The sequence below is a fragment of the Equus caballus genome, chromosome 3 (assembly GCF_041296265.1).
Source record: "Equus caballus isolate H_3958 breed thoroughbred chromosome 3, TB-T2T, whole genome shotgun sequence".
Taxonomy (NCBI): Eukaryota; Metazoa; Chordata; class Mammalia; order Perissodactyla; family Equidae; genus Equus; species Equus caballus.
Window position 1 is genome coordinate 35,608,031 of NC_091686.1, and position 16,166 is coordinate 35,624,196.

Sequence of the window (16,166 nt, forward strand, 5' to 3'; positions counted from 1 at the left end):
TTACAAACCAGACACGTTTTTCTCACAGTCTGGAGGCTGGAAGTCCAGGATCAAGGTGCCTGCAGATACGGTGTCTGGTGGGAGCCTCTTCCTCATAGATACCATCTTTTCACTGTGTCCTCACATGGCAGAAGGGACAAGGGAGCTCTCTGGGGCGTCTTTCATAAGAGCACTAATCCCACTTGTGGTGTCTCTCCCTTCATGACTAAGCACCTCCCCAAGGCCCCAATTCCTACCACATCACATTGGGGGTTAGGGCTTCGACCTATGAATGCGGGGGACACAACATTCAGGCCCTGAGTTCAGGTGGATCACGTCGTGGGAGCGACTCTCTTGGACGTGTGAGTGCGATGTCCCGTGGGCAGTTTAGGGTCTTCAACACCCCACGCTGTTGGCTAAGTTTCTGCGGGCCACTTTCACTCACGTACCAGGCGCCCTGTGGCCTTTGACCCAGAAGCCCATGCCCCTTAGTTTTGCTCATTTTCTCGAATTTCTTTGATTTCTTCCCTTCCTGATCCCCCGGAAGGGCACGTTTCCGCATCGTGCTCTCCCGCTCCCCATCCCTGAGCCGCGTCGCCCTGGTTCTGGAGGTTTCCGGCCCGTCCTTCCTGGAGCAGCTGTGGACGCAGACGGAGGCCCGGATGCCCCTTCTCCGCGTGACCCCGCGGTGGCGGCGGGCCCACGGCCGGCCCCCAGACCCAGCTCCTGTCTCCCAGGAAACCCTCCTCCAGAGGGGCCTCCGCGCCCCGCCAGGAAGGGAGGCGCTCGGGAAAGTCAGGCCTGCGTCAGTCATGCCCACGGCGGCACATCCGGCTTGCCTGATTTTGATTTTTATTCTTATTTTAGAGAAGAAGCCACACATTTCCGCCAAAGAGAGGGAGTCTGCGTCGGGCAGACGCCTCCTTTGCTGCCCGGGAGTTACGACTTTCCCCAGCTCGGCTGGTGTCCGCTCAGCGCCCAGGGAGCCCGCGGACCCGGGCCCCGGGAGGCGGCCGTGCGGCTGCTAAGTTAAACGAGAATAAAAGCAAAAGTCCCCGCTCTGCGGGCCGCCCTCCGGCACCAGCCGGCCGTCCGCACCGGAACCCAACGCGAGGGCCCCAGGCCGCGCCGGGGGACGCGACGGGCAAGGACGCGGGGTGCGCGCAGCCGCGCTTCCGGTTCCGGTTCCGGTTCCGGCGCGACCCGAGGAGGAGGAGGGGAGCAGGAAGAGGAGGAGCGGAGCGCTGGCTGCCGAGGTACACCCCGCCGTCCAGGCCTCCTCTTCCCGCCGCCGCCGCGAGGGTCCGGCTCCTCCCTTTTGTCGCCTCCCGGGGCGTCGTCTTCCTGGCCGCGGGGCCCGGGTCACGTGCGGGGACCCCACCGTTCGGGCGCCGGGCCGGGCGGTGCTGGCGCTCGGGGAGCGACCGGAGCCCGGGAGGGTGTTGAGTTCGTCGAGTCCGCTCTCAGCCGTGGTTAGAAGGGACTCGGTCTGTGCGTCCCAGTAAATCCATTTCCCTTCTCCCCGGGCCCGCAGGGCCGCCTGGAGCACCTCCCTCCCCCGTTGTATTTATTTGTCCGCCTGCGCGGGGCGCTGGGTGAGGTGCATAGCGCTGAGGTAGAGCCGGCCCAGCCCCCGCCGGCAGGTTCCTCTGTACACAAACAATGACAGTGTGTAAGTGCCAGGTTTTTGGAGGACTTGGTGAGCAGCCAACTTGCCGCAGAGAAGGGAGACTTTAAAGAGGAGGTGATATTGAGCTGGGCTTTGAAGGATGACTAGGAGTTTGCCAAAAAGGGAAAGGACGAGAGCTTCGAGGTGGCAACAGGAGTCACTCATTTGGGGAGCTGTGGATTCCCAGACCCCGGAGGGGAGATATTTGTGCTGGGGGCCTGGGTGGAAACGGCAGTGGGGGCGCTTATCCTGGGCCCAGGGGCGCAGACGTTGCCAGTGGGCTTCAGGGTGCCCTGGGAGATTGTGATGTGAAGTGTGACTCAATCTAGTGATGGTTCCAGGGTCTATGCTGTGACCACTGTAAAAGGAGACTTGCTTGTGCTCACACTGTAGTCCCGGAACCCCCATTCAAGGCAGACTGAATCACTGGATTAAACTGTGGGCCTGGGAGGGTAAGCTTCGTTCCTCCAGATGGCATTTTAAAAGTAGTATTTTACTTCCTAATATGGATATGGGCTTAAGTGCGTGTTTTTCCCTTTTGGTTTTTTGATTTGAATGTAGTGCTCATGAAAGCAACGTGAGTGGCTGTTACTTAAAAATGTAACTTTGAAAACAACCCCCTAAACCACAGGCATCGTATTGAAACAAGTGTCCTCCACATGGGGAGTGTGGTCCACTTCTGCCACCCCACACCTTCGTCACTGCAGCAGATGACAGGAAGCGCTGGGGTCTGCGTTGAACTTGGTCTGGGGGGTCTGGGGTGGTGGTGATGGATCAGGTGCCGTTTTATTCATTTCGAAACCAGCCGCCTTCATTTGAATGCAAGTATCATTCTTATCAAGTAATTTTTGTCGTGCGGCTCCGTGGTGAGCACCCTGCTAAGGATGGCGTGGCGGTTTGCTTTTTGCCTCCATGTGTGCCAGGTCGTTTTCATACGAGCTCCCTGCTGCAGGTCTTGTTACTACAGATGGACACGAAGGCTTAGCCGGGTGAAGAAAGCTAGGAAGGAAGGAGTGGATGTCCCAGGCTGGGTCCTTGTTGACTCTAAAATCTGGGCTCTTAACCAGTATTCTTAAGACACAAAAGACGTAATCTTCCTGGTGGTGTCCGGGTCCTGAGAGTCCATATGCCAGGTGGGCTACCCGTGCATCTGGGTGGTTAGACCACAAGTGGTCTCTGCTGGGTCTCTGGCTGGGCTCCTGCCTCCCAGAGCAGTCTGAGAGCAGCATGTCCTTCTCGGGGAGGAGGGTGTCCTGGCTCACCAGCAGGCAGGTTTCCATGCTCTTGGCTGGGGGTCTTTCACATTGCCGGTTGGTGACAGCGGTTATCTCAGCTTGGTCAAAGGGCTGAGAGCAGTTTTATGAAGTGGGTTAATTGAGACAGGGAAAACCCAGGGCCAAAGTGCATTTATTTGGCGCAGCATCACTCCAGGCTTTCTGCTGGGGGTGATGGGGAGCCCCGTGACCAAAGGGATCCTGTGGTGGGAAGGTGGGTCTCTTCCTAGGGAGCTGTTGATCTTTCTGGACCTGGAGGTGTTCAGGACACAGTCATCTGCCCTGGACAGATTTTTGGTTTACTTCTTCAAGGCAGGGCCCTGATCCCCATGACCGTGAAGATTTAGCTCTGTACTGAAAGAAGTTACTACGATGGAGTGGTTTCGGGGTCACATAATGTGAGGGACATAAAAACTGTTTTGAAGGGGTGGCGTCCTGCTCCCACATGTTTGGCGGGAGAATGGATTAGTACAGCCACTCCGCAGACAGCCCTGGGGGAGCGCAGTTCTGTGCACCTCCCATGCCTCCTGCCCTGCACGCATGCTTGTCTGGCTCCTTCTCACTCTGTGCTCCAGCTCCACCGCCCTCCCAGGAGGGCCTGCCTGCAGGGGCGCTCTGCTCACGGGCACTGGGACCCTGTCTGCCTGGCTCACGCCCGGCTGCATGCAGAGCCCCCATGCAGAGCTCATCGCAGTCTCACTACCTCCCACTCAGGGACTGGGTGGCAGGAGGTGGAACCCAGTCTCTGCTGCCGCAGGTGTGCGGCCTGACTGAACCCAGTGCTCAGTGCTGGCACAGCATGCGGTTGAATGGCTGTTGTCAGAACATACTTTTTCATTGTCTGTGTAAACCTTTTATGAACCAGTAGCTTTAATTAAAAGAAGAATGCCGTTATCTCATTTTTATTTGCTTCTATGATTTTGAGAGATTAAAGAGCTGTAGACAGTTATAAACGTCCTGTAGATTCACCATCCAGAACAAATATTTTCTGTATATTTTTATATACTTTTTTGTATAAAAGAAAATATTAATGCTGAAGTTGAAGCATCCCCATTTTTAAAAAATAAATGACATTTACTAGACTTTTTATCTGATTACAAAAGTCATACATGCTCATTGTATGTATTGTATACATGTAGCAAAATTGGAGAAAATTGAGAAGCACTAAGAAGAAAGAGAAATCACACCTGGACGTTGACCTTCAAGTCTCCTTTGTGACTGGCCGTCCTTCTTCCCTTAGTGGTGTTGTGGAAGCTTCTCCCCGTCAGCATGTGCCCCCACAGTTGTTCTGGGGCCCCAACACCACACATGTGTGCCCAGTTTTCTCAGACCTCTTCTTGACCATTTGGTTTGTTTCCGGTGTTTCCATGTTATAAAGAACTCTGCCGTGCGCCCCCGTGTCTGCATCTTTATGTACATCTCTGATGCTTCCTTGGGATACATTCTTAGAATACACTGGGAACAAAAGCCTTGCATTTCCTGTTTTCATGTCTCATTTTGAAGTGCCTGTACAGCATCCCTTCGGATGGCCGAGGGTTGCTGGGCCTCTCCCCCTCGCCTGCGTCCTGGGGCAGCCCTGCAGGTAGCCTGTGAAGTGCTATTGAGTTATGGTGTGATGGCGCTCTCGCTGCTCCCTGTGGCTGATACTCCTCATCGCCTGGGCTTGCGAGCCTGGGCGGGTTTGGACTGCTGCCTCTCCTGTGATTTTGTGGCCTCGGGCAGTTTACTTCACCTCTTCTCTCTGTCCCATTTGGGAGTCGTGGCTCTGACTGCCTGCTCAGCCGTCCATCTCCAGCCCAGGCAGCAAGCCCACCCTCCCACCCTAAGCAGAGGTCCCCAGCGAGGGAGGGAAGCTGGGGGTCAGCCCTGTTTTCCACTTTTCCATTTTGAGTCCTCAGACTCCAGCTTCTCGTGACCCCCCCCCCTTGCCCCATGTGGTGCAGCTCCTGGGGCCCCATGGGGAACTGGCAGAGTGCTCGCACCTCCCTATAAGAGGCGAGGGTGCCTATTCTCTAAGACCCCAGGGATGCCCTTCAGGGTGACCTGGGAGGTGTTGTGGAAAGGGGAGTCATGTTGATTTTGGCACCTGCAGCTGTGGGGTGGTGTCTGACCGCCCACTCCCCCGTGCCTCCCAGGGAGAGGGGTGGGAGGAGCTGCCATTCCTGGTTCGTCTGTCATCTGTCTGTCTTCCATGTGTCTGTCTGTGTGAGCAGCACCCAGCTGCCTGAGTTCTCCTGAGCACCCCAGAAGATGCTGTGGCTTCCAGCTGGCACCCCTGGAACATCTCTCTTGTGCTCTTACCAGCAGGAGTCTGGCCTCGGGCTGTAACTCAGAAATACTGTGTATTCGGGTTTCTGTTGCTGTCTGCATGTTCTCTTTGTTTTTGTGTCTGCCCCCCCAGCCCCCCCGGCCCCCCCGCCACCTGTCAAGCAAATAGAGAAGAATTTGCTAGAAGTGAGAAAAGGAAACACGTAAAAGCTGCCCTGGGTTGCTTTTTACTAGCAGACTTTCTTTCTGAAACCGGCATATCTCACATGTTTATCACATTTCTTGTTTTCTCTGGTTGAGCCCAGCTGTTTCTTATAATTTGCCAGGTTTCTTTATAGTAACAGAAATGCAGGGGTGTAAAACCAGCCGTGACTCCACCGATGAACGTGTGTGGAGGGCAGGACATGGAGAAGTCCAGGCCACTCTGGCTTTTGAGAGCCTGCTTCTTTCACCAGGAAAGAGTGTGGGTCAAGTGTATGTGAGAATCAGCCATTTGGCCGAGGCCATGGAGCCTTAAGGAGTGTTCGCACAGGTCCTCAGAGCAGCCCACTAGAGCTGAGAGGGAGTCCCTGCAGAAGCGCCTGGGGTGGGCTGTCTCCAAGGTGTCTGATTTCCCCACTTGGCTGGAGGCTGGTGTGGTTGCCCTGGTTCCTCTGGGGGCGGGGCTGGGTGACTTTCTATGGGGAGCCCATGGCTGCAGCGGAAACCAGGCCACCGAAGCTAACAGGCAATACCAGTACCAGCATGCTGAGGGCCTCATGTACAAAGCATCGCTCAGATCTGGCTATTCTTAATGTAGTAGAGTTTGTTTGTTTTGTTAGGTAATTATAAAGTGTGTATAATCTGTTTTTTAAATTAAGAACCGAGAACAAAACTGTTCAGTTCATATAACAAACAATAACACATTAGTTTTCCCCCATGGCAAGTTAATGAAAGAGCCAGAGAAATGAGGGTTTGTCAGGGAGAATGTGCCGAGCACGGGAGGAGCAGCTCCCGCAGAGCAGCGCGAGGGGCGTGGAGAAGCAGAGAGTGGGGCTGGGCCGCCTCCTGTGGGCAGGGGCCACCTGCCAGGTCATTCCTCACCTTCCTTGTTTTCCTGGGCCTGAAGGAAGGGAACGAGACCCACAGCTTTTATTTTATAATGTTGTCAGACGGCCCATTGGCAGGCATCCTGTCAGCCTGTGGCATTCAGAAGCGCCCTCTGGGGTCCCTTGTGCCTGTCCCCCTCCAGGAACAGCTAGCTACACTTTCCACCCACTAGTCATTTCCTTGTGCTCATGTGGGCCAAAGCAGCCGTGGGCTTCTAGTGTGGTTGACTGTGGCGAGAAAAGATGGCTGGCGTGGGAAGGCTCAGGTCGGACTCCTGTCTCTGCTTTAGGAACTCGACAGCTTTGAGTTTTCTCGTGTGTCCCATAGAGTTAAAAGTGGTTGCCGTGTTTACTGAACAGGGTGGCTAAAGGTGAAATTACAAGATGAAAACACATCATAACATATTAAGTGTATTATCACTGTCAAAACAATACTCATTAAGAGGCCTGCCCTGTGGCGTAGCAGTTAAGTTTGCATGCTCGGCTTTGGTGAACCCCTGGGCTGCCAGGTTGGATCCCAGGCACGGACATGTGCACTGCTGTCAAGCCATGCTGTGGCAGGTGTCCCACATATAAAGTAGAGGAAGATGGGCATGGATGTTAGCTCAGGGCCAGTCTTCCTCAAAAAAAAAAAAAACAAAACCCAGTACTCATTAAAATCCTTTAGGAGCCCCTTGGATAGCTCGTCCACTCAGCTCCCGGTCATGGATGCTGCTCTGATCAAGAGCCACAAGTTGGAGCTGAGAGGAGGGCAGAGGCCAGAGGGTGCTGCTGGGTAGGAAGGCACTGTGACCCTTCTTTGGCTCCAGAGGCTGTAGTGGGGAGCAGGGATTCCTGGAGGAGCTGTGAAATTGGGGCCTCAAACCAGGGCCAGTGGTGGTTCTTGACCTTCCAGGCCGCACTGGCACTGGGGAGGAAGCATTTTCAGTTTTGCTGGTAGCAAAGAGTCTGGTGGCAGGTGGGCTCCTGACCTGAACTGAGCTGAGCTTCAGTGGTAAACTGCTGTCTATGCAGAAGCAGTTTGAAAAGTGCATGCCCTTTCTTATTGAGTACCCACGTGGTGACTGTCCCCCGGGACAGTGTCCTAGAGCAGGATGGCAAGTCAGACTGGCCCTTGACAGCTGGAGCTTTGGACCGGGCCCTCCCTCCCACGTCTCCCCTCTCTCCACCCTCCTAAGAATTCTAGTTGAGCCAGCTGGTCATGACCCCTTCAGTGAGCTCTCACTTCTTGCTGACTATTTTGGCCATTATTTAGTAGTTATGTTTTTTGGGGAGAGAGAGAAGAGTTATGTTTCAGCTTAAAAAGAAAGCCCTGATGTTCAGACATGTGCACTTGGCTTCGTTTAAGACTGCGGCACCAGGTTCCCGGATGCCCACCATTTGGGAAGCATTCGAGAACAGAAGCAAGCCTGGGTCTGTGTTGGGCTCGCTCAGGTGTCCAGCTTCGCCCGCCAGTGGAGAGAGAATATTTGGATAGTGACCCTTGTGTTCCCTCCTCTTAGCTAGTATTTTTCCAGGCTCAGATTTTTTTTTTTTAAAGATTTTATTTTTTCCTTTTTCTCCCCAAAGCCCCCCGGTACATTGTTGTATATTCTTCGTTGTGGGTCCTTCTAGTTGTGGCATATAGGATGCTGCCTCAGTGTGGCTTGATGAGCAGTGCCATGTCCGCACCCAGGATTCTAACCAACGAAACACTGGGCCCCCTGCAGCGGAGCGCGTGAACTTAACCACTCGGCCACGGGACCAGCCCCATCCAGGCTCAGATTTTTAAAAACTGGTGTTCAGAATTTACCTTAAGTGCATTGAATTCTATTCACTTTGCCTTGGTTTTACCTAGTTTAGTTCATTGTTTTAGAACCTTGTGTGGTTTTGAAATCCTTAAACTAACGTTAAATAGAATGCTAAAATGTTGGACATTTAAGTTTCAAAGGTGTATGGCAAGAGCGTTTACGGTTTCTATTTTGGGATGTTACCTTATGATTGATGGTCAACAGACTCCATCTGGATGGGTATTTTAAATCTTGCTTTGGGCAAGTAGGGCCGATCTGGCAGCAGTAATCTGGTGCCCCTCTCTTTCCAGCCCCGCCCCAGCTAAACCGAGTCGGACATTTGTCGGTGCCATGCCACCCCACGTGGTGATGTCCTTCCGGCGCCTGGTCTGGGCCCTGGCCTCCCACCGGCCGGCTCCCTTGAGACACGAAGGAATCCACCTCCTGCATGCAGCCCCAGCAGCCTGCTCTGACAGAAGCGCCCCGGTGTTCACCCGTGCCCTGGCCTTCGGGGACAGAGTTGCCCTTGTTGACCAGCACGGCCACCACACGTACAAGGACCTTTACCACCGCAGCCTCTGCCTGTCCCGGGAGATCTGCAGGCTCCGTGAGTGTGCCGGCGGGGACCTCCAGGAGGAGAGGATCTCCTTCATGTGCTCCAACGACGTCTCCTATGTGGTGGCTCAGTGGGCCTCATGGATGAGCGGCGGCATCGCCGTCCCTCTCTACAGGAAGCACCCCCAGGCCGAGCTGGAGTATTTCATCCAGGACTCCCGCAGCTCGGTGGTCCTTGCCGGCCAAGAGTACGTGGAGCTCCTGAGCCCGGTGGTCAGGAAGCTGGGGGTCCCGCTCCTGCCTCTCACGCCTACGGTCTATGATGGCGTGGCTGAGGAAGCCGGGGATGGGCAGTTACCAGAGCGGGACTGGAGAGACCGGGGTGCCATGATCATCTACACCAGTGGGACCACTGGGAGGCCCAAGGGCGTCCTGAGCACCCACTACAACATCAGGGCCGTGGTGAGTGCTCGCTCAGGCCACACCATCGGGAGGGGTCTGCTCTGTCCCTCTCAGGGCCATTGCCTACAGCAGCAGTTATTGTGTGGCCCCTGGGCCAGGTCCGTAGGTCGGAAGTGCCTTCCGGGGTGGTCTGTTGTTCCTTCACCTTTCTGTAGGGCCAGTCACAGCTGTCACCACCCTTCCAGCCCTACCTGAAATACTCAGCAATAAAGGGTCACAGTGCCAGGGGATCCAGTCCACTAACCCGCGTAGGATGGCTCCTGGGAAAGGGCCAAGGGGCTAGCTCTCAGGTGTGGAGGGATTTACTAGTGTGTGAGGACAGAAGGGGCCACTCACTGTGCGTGATGTTCAGGTAGTCTTCAAGGAGACCAGCCACAGAGTGAATATGCAGGGTGTATGATCAGCACCCCAAATTGGGGCTTATTAGGGAAACCTGTAGGCAGGAACTCATGCATATCATGTCTGAGGCCTTGTTTTTGTGTTCTGTAGCCTCAGTTACATCTGTGCAAAACTCCCAGCCCCTTTATTTATCTGTAATGTATAACCTTCTTGCTTCCAAAAAGTATTTCTAGGTACCGTAAAGACTCTTACACAGTAGGAGCAATGAGATAAAATAGAAGCTCCGAACCACAAAGAGGAAGGTAGTGATCAGTGCCTTCAAGCGTCAGGCTAATTCAGTCCCCCAAGTCAGGGGCACACTGAGTCCAGCTGGCTGTAAGCAAGGTGCAGTGGTCTGTTACCTTTCTCCTGGAAGGCGGACTTGCTCTCTGTAGAGACCATCTCTGGACTTATATTTCCAAGGGAGTGAGTCTCTCGCCTGTGTTTGCACGTAGCGGTCCCTGCAGGACCACGTCCTCAGTAGTGATTTCAGAGGGTTCACATGGGCGTGTCTCACGTTGCTTCTCAGTAAAACCTGCGGATACACCTGGAAAACCCAGCTCTGGGTTCTGTCACGGCTGAGCTGGGGCGAGGATAGTGGTGGACTCAGCAGGGAGCTCAGCCAGGCAGCAGAGGCCGGTGACTGGATTCCAGCCTGGACTGGTGAGGCCCTGAATCCCAGGGCCTGTCGGAGCTGTGGTTGCAACTCTTGACCACCTTGGGGGAGAGCCACCAAGAGTGTTTGCCGAGGCCATGGGACCCCCAAATCAAAGACCCTTTCCAATTTGCTAAAGCCCCGAATTGTACGGCTCTCTTCTCTGACACGAGGGTGAGTGGGTGAACCCACAGACCCTCGGTGGTTTTGTTACCATCTCCTGTTAAGGGCGGGACAGCAAAGAATGGCCTTCCTCCTCCTCTCAGCTAGAGTGCCTGCTCTGAACTCCCTCGTCCTGCTGTGGCTTCCCCCTGCTCAGGCTCTGCTGATGTCCTGCAGGTGACCGGGCTGGTCCACAAGTGGGGGTGGACTAAAGACGATGTGATCCTCCACGTCCTCCCACTGCACCATGTCCACGGCGTGGTCAACAAGCTGCTCTGTCCACTCTGGGTGGGAGCCACCTGTGTGATGCTGCCCAACTTCAATGCTCAGCTGGTAAGTCGGGGTGGGCTCTCGGCTTGGATGCCCCCTGGGCCCTGCTCCTTCCTCTGGTGTGTAGACTCTGGCAGCTGGCAAAGGTTGTGTGAGGTTCCTGTTGCCACTGTAACAAATGATCCTAAACTGGGTGGCTTCAAACAGCACAGTTTATTCCTTCACAGTTCTGGAAGTCAGAAGTGCAAAATGAGTCTCATGGACTAAAATGAAAGTGTCAGCAGTGCTGGTTCTGTCTGCAGGCTCTCCGGGAGAGTCTGTTCCTTGCCTCTTCCAGCTTCTAGACACAGCTGCATTTCTTGCCTCGTGGTGGCGTCACTGCAGTCTCTGCTTCTGTGGTCTCATGGCCGCCGCCTCTTCTGTGATCAAGTCTCCCTCCGCCTCCTCTCATAAGCACCCTATGATGGCATGGGGCCCCCTGGATATCCAGGCTAACCTCCTCATCTCAAGATCCTTAACCTCGTCATGTCTGCAAGTCCCTTTTGCCACATAAGGTCACATGTTCATGGGGATTAGGATGTGGATATTCTGGGGCTCTTCAGGTGACCACACCAGCATTCCAGCGTGGATGGTCCAGCTGGGGGCTCTTTCTTGGTCTCCCCGCTTGTCCCCTTTGCAGTGTGGTGGTCTTCCCAACACTGCTGTCAGGTCGGCGGGGAGGGACACTGGCTGCTGCCATGTGGAGATGGAGGCAGGAGCAGAGCTGTCCTGCTGAGCAGAGTGTAGTGGTGAAGGGTGCCTCTTTGGAGGGAAAGATCCCGACCCTGTCCCCTGACACTTAGTGGCCTGGTGCCCAGCGCTCCCCCAGACCCTCAGTTTTCCATCTGTCGGCGGTGATGGGGTGGCTTTGAGCACAGGCCTGGTGAGGCAGAGCTCTGCATGGGGCCACCCTCGAAGGAAGGCTGTTAGGCCGTGTGTCCTTGTCCACTCTGTTCATGCATTTGGGCTGACTGCACCTGGGAGCTGCTCCGTGGGCTGCAGAGGTCATGAGAGGATGATTGTGAGCTCCCGGGAGCAGGGGTGCCCACGTCCCTGCAGGGAGGCTGTGCTGCCAGCTGCCTTGAGTGAGGCCCAAGATGTCCGTTGATTTACACGGTAACTCACATCATGAATACAGTGTTTATTCAAGGGGAAAAGGTGGAAAAAGTGAACGTGGTAAAAACCCTTAGTGTTTGGATCACATCATGGTAGTTCTCAAATCATGGAATGCTCGGACTGCGGAAGCAGCAGAGCGCAGGAAACCCCTGAGGCCAGGCTCCTGGTGTGCACAGGTTTGTAGGCTGGTGGCCGTGCAGGGGCTCTCCTGTGGGGTGGACCGTCCCCAGCCAGTGGAGCATGGCCTTGTTGATCCCACACTCAGCAGGCCGCCTGCCTCAGCACAGTGCTAACCCAGCACTCCCACTGTTGAAGCCCTGCTGGCCCCTTGGAGCGTCCGTCTGGAAGAGCTCCCAGGCTCTCTGCCTAGCAGCTCAGAGCTTGCATTTTAGTCGAGTGTGAATTTCCTCATGAAGGGGTCCCTGAAAGCAGGGGTCCCTGGGCTGCAGAAGTCACTGTTCACTGAAGTCCAGCTTCCTGTCTGTGGCCACCAAAAAGAGGCAGGGCTGGAGAGGCTTGGGCCTTGTCCTCTCACGGCCTGGAGCCTTAGCCGCCAGAGAGTGGAGAGGATGAGGCAGGCTGAGTCCCAGCTTTTAGAGCCGTTTAGAGCAGTGCAACCTAGGCCAGCCTTCCACCTCTCTGACCCTCAGTCTCGTCTTCTGAGAAAGAGGGGCAGTGACCCCTGCCCTTGGCCATGTGAGCCCAGGGAACGTGTGGGAGTGTCTGGGCTAGAGCCTGGCACATGGAGGGGCAACAAGACCAATGTCAGTGCCTTCTAGTCCCAGAAAGGCAGAGAATTGAGAAGGGATCTTTATCCTCTTGTTTCTGCTTGAGTGAGAGTCTAGAAGTGGTTACTGTGTAGAAAAGCTTCAGGAGACCTTGTGAGCCTGTTTGTTGACAGATGATATTGGGGTTTAGAGAAAGACACTTAAAAATCTAGCACGGTAGTGGTCGACATGACAACAGAGGTGGCAGCCCATGGGCCAAGGCAGTCCCTTTCAGACCCCGTCCCGAGAACCCCAGGCATGGCTCCAGGACGGGCGCCAGCAGGCAGGCTCTGGGGCTCCTGCCGCCTCCACCTTCACCCACCACAGCTTCACCTTTATCTTTCTGTGTTTTATTTATTTATTTTTTTTTTTAAGATTGGCACCTGAGCTAACATCTGTTGCCAATCTTTTTTTTTCTTCTTCTCCCCAAAGCCCCTCAGTACAGAGTTGTGTATTCTAGTTGTAGGTCCTTTTGGTTGTGTTATGTGGGATGCCATCTCAGCATGGCTTGATGAGCCGTGCATAGGTCCATGCCCAGGATCTGAACTGGTGAAACCCTGGGCTGCTGAAGCAGAGCCTGCGAACTTAACCACTTGGGCCCCGGGCCAGCCCCCTGTGTTGGATTTTTAAGCTGCAGGACCTTTAATGATTTTAGATGAACAGAGAGTCTGCAGCTTAAAGATGCCTTTCAGGGCAGCAGGCTGAGGCCAAGTTCACCTTCTAGACATAAACCTATGTTTGGCTCCCTTAGCCTCCTGGCCAGGGGGGTGGGCCAAGGTGACTCTCAGAAAAGGATGGTCAGGCCCAGCCTGCACACGCTCCTTCCTGGCGCTGACTGAGGCCCCTGCCACATTGTGATTCTCAGCACTGCTCTCTCCAACCTGCCATTGCTGCACTGAGGCTGAAGACTGGGCTGGGGGAGGAGCAGGGGGCGACTGAGCTGTCGGGCTAAGGGGCGTGACTGCTAAGGGCAAGCAGAGACAGTCCCGGGGTGCTTCGCAGGGGGCGCTTTGCCTGGGAGCTGTTTGTGACTCTCTGGGCTGCTTGTGCAGCAAGAATGCAGCAGCGCCGTGGGGTCTCCGAAGAATGCAAATTGCCCTCCCCCCTCCAAATTCTCTTCCACTTGGAGGGCCTCCCCGGGATCAAGGGCACTTGACTGTTCCTCTAAGACAGCTGGGAGCCAGAGCTGTGCTGCTGTGGGCTCCTCCTCCACACACCAGCATCTAGCTGATTACAGAGGGAGGGCAGGGCTCAGAGCTCAAGAGAGCAGAGTCTCCAGGTCACCCCCCGCCTCAGAGCCCCAGAAAGCCTCGATCAGGAGCCTCAGAGCCCCAGAAAGCCTCGATCAGAAACGTGGACAGGCTGAGCCCCAGGGGCTGACAGCCTCAGTGGATGTTGCAAGAATCCCGATTTCCTTGTTCCTGATTCACAGGGGCATGACTGCCCCTGTTAGGGGTGGCAGCGATGCGTGGCAGGGCTGGCGCAGCAAGGGAAGACTGCTAACCCAGGCCTTGTCCCCTCGCGAGCTCGTTCCCCTCCTCGCCTCTCCCACCCCCATCTTTTTCACTCCCGCTGCATGGCTTCCCTCCTGTTCCGCACACACCTGCCCGCCCGAGTGCCCTGTCCCTGCCGACCCGCCTGCCCTGGCTTTGCTCTCAGCTCTGTAAGCGTTTGCCTCCAGCCACTCTCCTCAGCACTGCAGCCCCTACCTGGTTCCTGGCCCTGCCCCTGCACTGCTGTTTATCACGACTCTTCTCCCCTTGGAGCCTCATGGAATCTGCCCATGTGTCCTGCTCATTTCTTCTTTCTTCCCCTAGAATGTCATCCCCGAAGGCACAGGTTTTCCTCCTGTTCGTGGTGTCTCCCCAGGTCCTAGAGCAGCAGGGTCGGAGCATTTGTGAGTGAATGGATGAATGGTATCACTGTGTTTCAACACGACACCCAGGCTCTGGGCCTCTCTCGCTTCCCCACTTGCTGTGTGGACCAGGAGGGCACGCTCCTGGGCTGCCGGTTGGAAACCCTCTCTCCAGACTGTCTCAGTTTACTTACGTGTCATTGTGACCATCTGCATTTGTGCAATAGCCATATTGGGGGAGAGTCCCCTGAAATCACAGGGAGTGGTTATCTGTTGAATAAAAGTTTTACTGTATCAACTTCTCTGAGGAGTCTGAGCATAAGTAAATACAATGTAATACAGGGGTCCACTTAAAAGTTTGTTCTGCAGTGTTTGTGAGGACCCAGGACTGCAGGATCAGGCCTCTTGTGCCCGTGGCTCGGCTCCGCCTGAAATTGCCGGTGGCCATGATGGCGTGTTTTGTGGACAGGCGTGTAGCATGGATGGGCTCGTCGGTGTCCTTGGGCCATGGGAGATTCATGTGGAAGCACAGGCAGAGAATCTCATCGTTGGTGTTCCACCCTCCAAAGAGGTCTTGCTGGTTTTAAAGCTTGATAGAATTAACTTTGCTGAATATGTACCTGTTGTAGCTTAGATATTCTGAAAATGAGTGTGGATTTTAGACAAGTGGGTGAGCACTGGACAGGGAGACACCTGCGGGGGTTTCAGACCTGCCCCTGAGCATCGGGTTTTGTGCGTTGAATTCTTTGGCCTCCCGGCCGTCCTCCCACCTGTCCCCTGTGGCTGCCGCCCCCAGTGGGCTGTCTCTGCTGCAGAGCCCTGCTAGCAGTTCTGCCCCGGCAGGCGGGCTGGGCCCCGGGCTCTGTTCCTACCCTCTCCCAGTCCCTATACCACCCTGAGGAGTGAGGGCCCTTTCTGCCATTTGGCACCATCTTTATCCTGTCGAGGTGTCAGAGGTAGGAGGCTGCAAGGGCAGCTCACAGGAGGGCCACCTCTGTGGTTTTTGGCACCGACTTGGGATTTCTCAGAACAGCAGAACTGAATTTTGAAACAAGTTTGATGTGGGGGCTGATAAAAGATTGCAACCCTGTGTTTCAGGGGTTTGTGAATTTAGATATCTATATTAGACTTATATTAGTAAAATGTTGCTTTCAGTGTTGTTAAAATTTGGGGGTTTTTTTTATTAATGTTATGATAGATTACAATCTTGTGAGATTTCAGTTGTACATTATTGTTAGTCATGTTGTGGGTACACCACTTCCTCCTTTGTGCCCTCCCCCCACCCCCCCTTTTCCCTGGTAACCACCGATCAGATCTCCTTGTCAATATATTAACTTCCACCTATGAGTGGAGTCATATAGAGTTCGTCTTTCTCTGACTGGCTTATTTCGCTTAACATAATACCCTCGAGGTCCATCCACATTGCTGCGAATGGGCCAATTTTGTCTTTTTTTATGGCTGAGTAGTATTCCATTGTGTATATATACCGTATCTTCTTTATCCAATCATCAGTTTCTGGGCATGTAGGTTGGTTCCACGTCTTGGCTATTGTAAATAATGCTGCGATGAACATAGGGGTGCAAGGGACTCTTGGGATTTCTGATTTCAGGTTCTTAGGATAGATACCCAGTAATGGGATGGCTGGGTCATAGGGTATTTCTATTTTTAACTTTTTGAGAAATCTCCATACTGTTTTCCGTAGTGGCTGTACCAGTTTGCATTCCCACCAACAGTGTATGAGGGTTCCTTTTTCTCCACAACCTCTCCAACATTTGTCGCTCTTGGTTTTGGATGTTTTTGCCAATCTAACAGGTGTAAGGTGATATCTTAGTGTAGTTTTGATTTGCATTTCCCTGATGA

The 16,166-nt window shown here is 54.4% G+C and overlaps 1 protein-coding gene across 3 annotated transcripts in view; it reads left to right on the plus strand.

Annotated features, from left to right (window-relative positions):
* Nucleotides 1–643: 643 nt before the first annotated feature.
* ACSF3 (acyl-CoA synthetase family member 3) overlaps nucleotides 644–16,166 on the plus strand; it is a 69,342-nt gene continuing 53,819 nt past the window's right edge. Inside the window, exons 1-3 of one of the 3 annotated variants that reach the window (XM_001488151.5) lie at nucleotides 644–1,235; nucleotides 8,359–9,064; nucleotides 10,437–10,592. In XM_001488151.5, coding sequence (XP_001488201.1) covers nucleotides 8,399–9,064; nucleotides 10,437–10,592 — 822 coding nt within the window. In that variant the 5' untranslated portion in view covers nucleotides 644–1,235; nucleotides 8,359–8,398. Of the gene's footprint in view, nucleotides 1,467–8,358; nucleotides 9,065–10,436; nucleotides 10,593–16,166 lie in introns of all 3 variants that reach the window. The other 2 variants (XM_023637512.2, XM_070263171.1) reach the window with 2 other exon arrangements.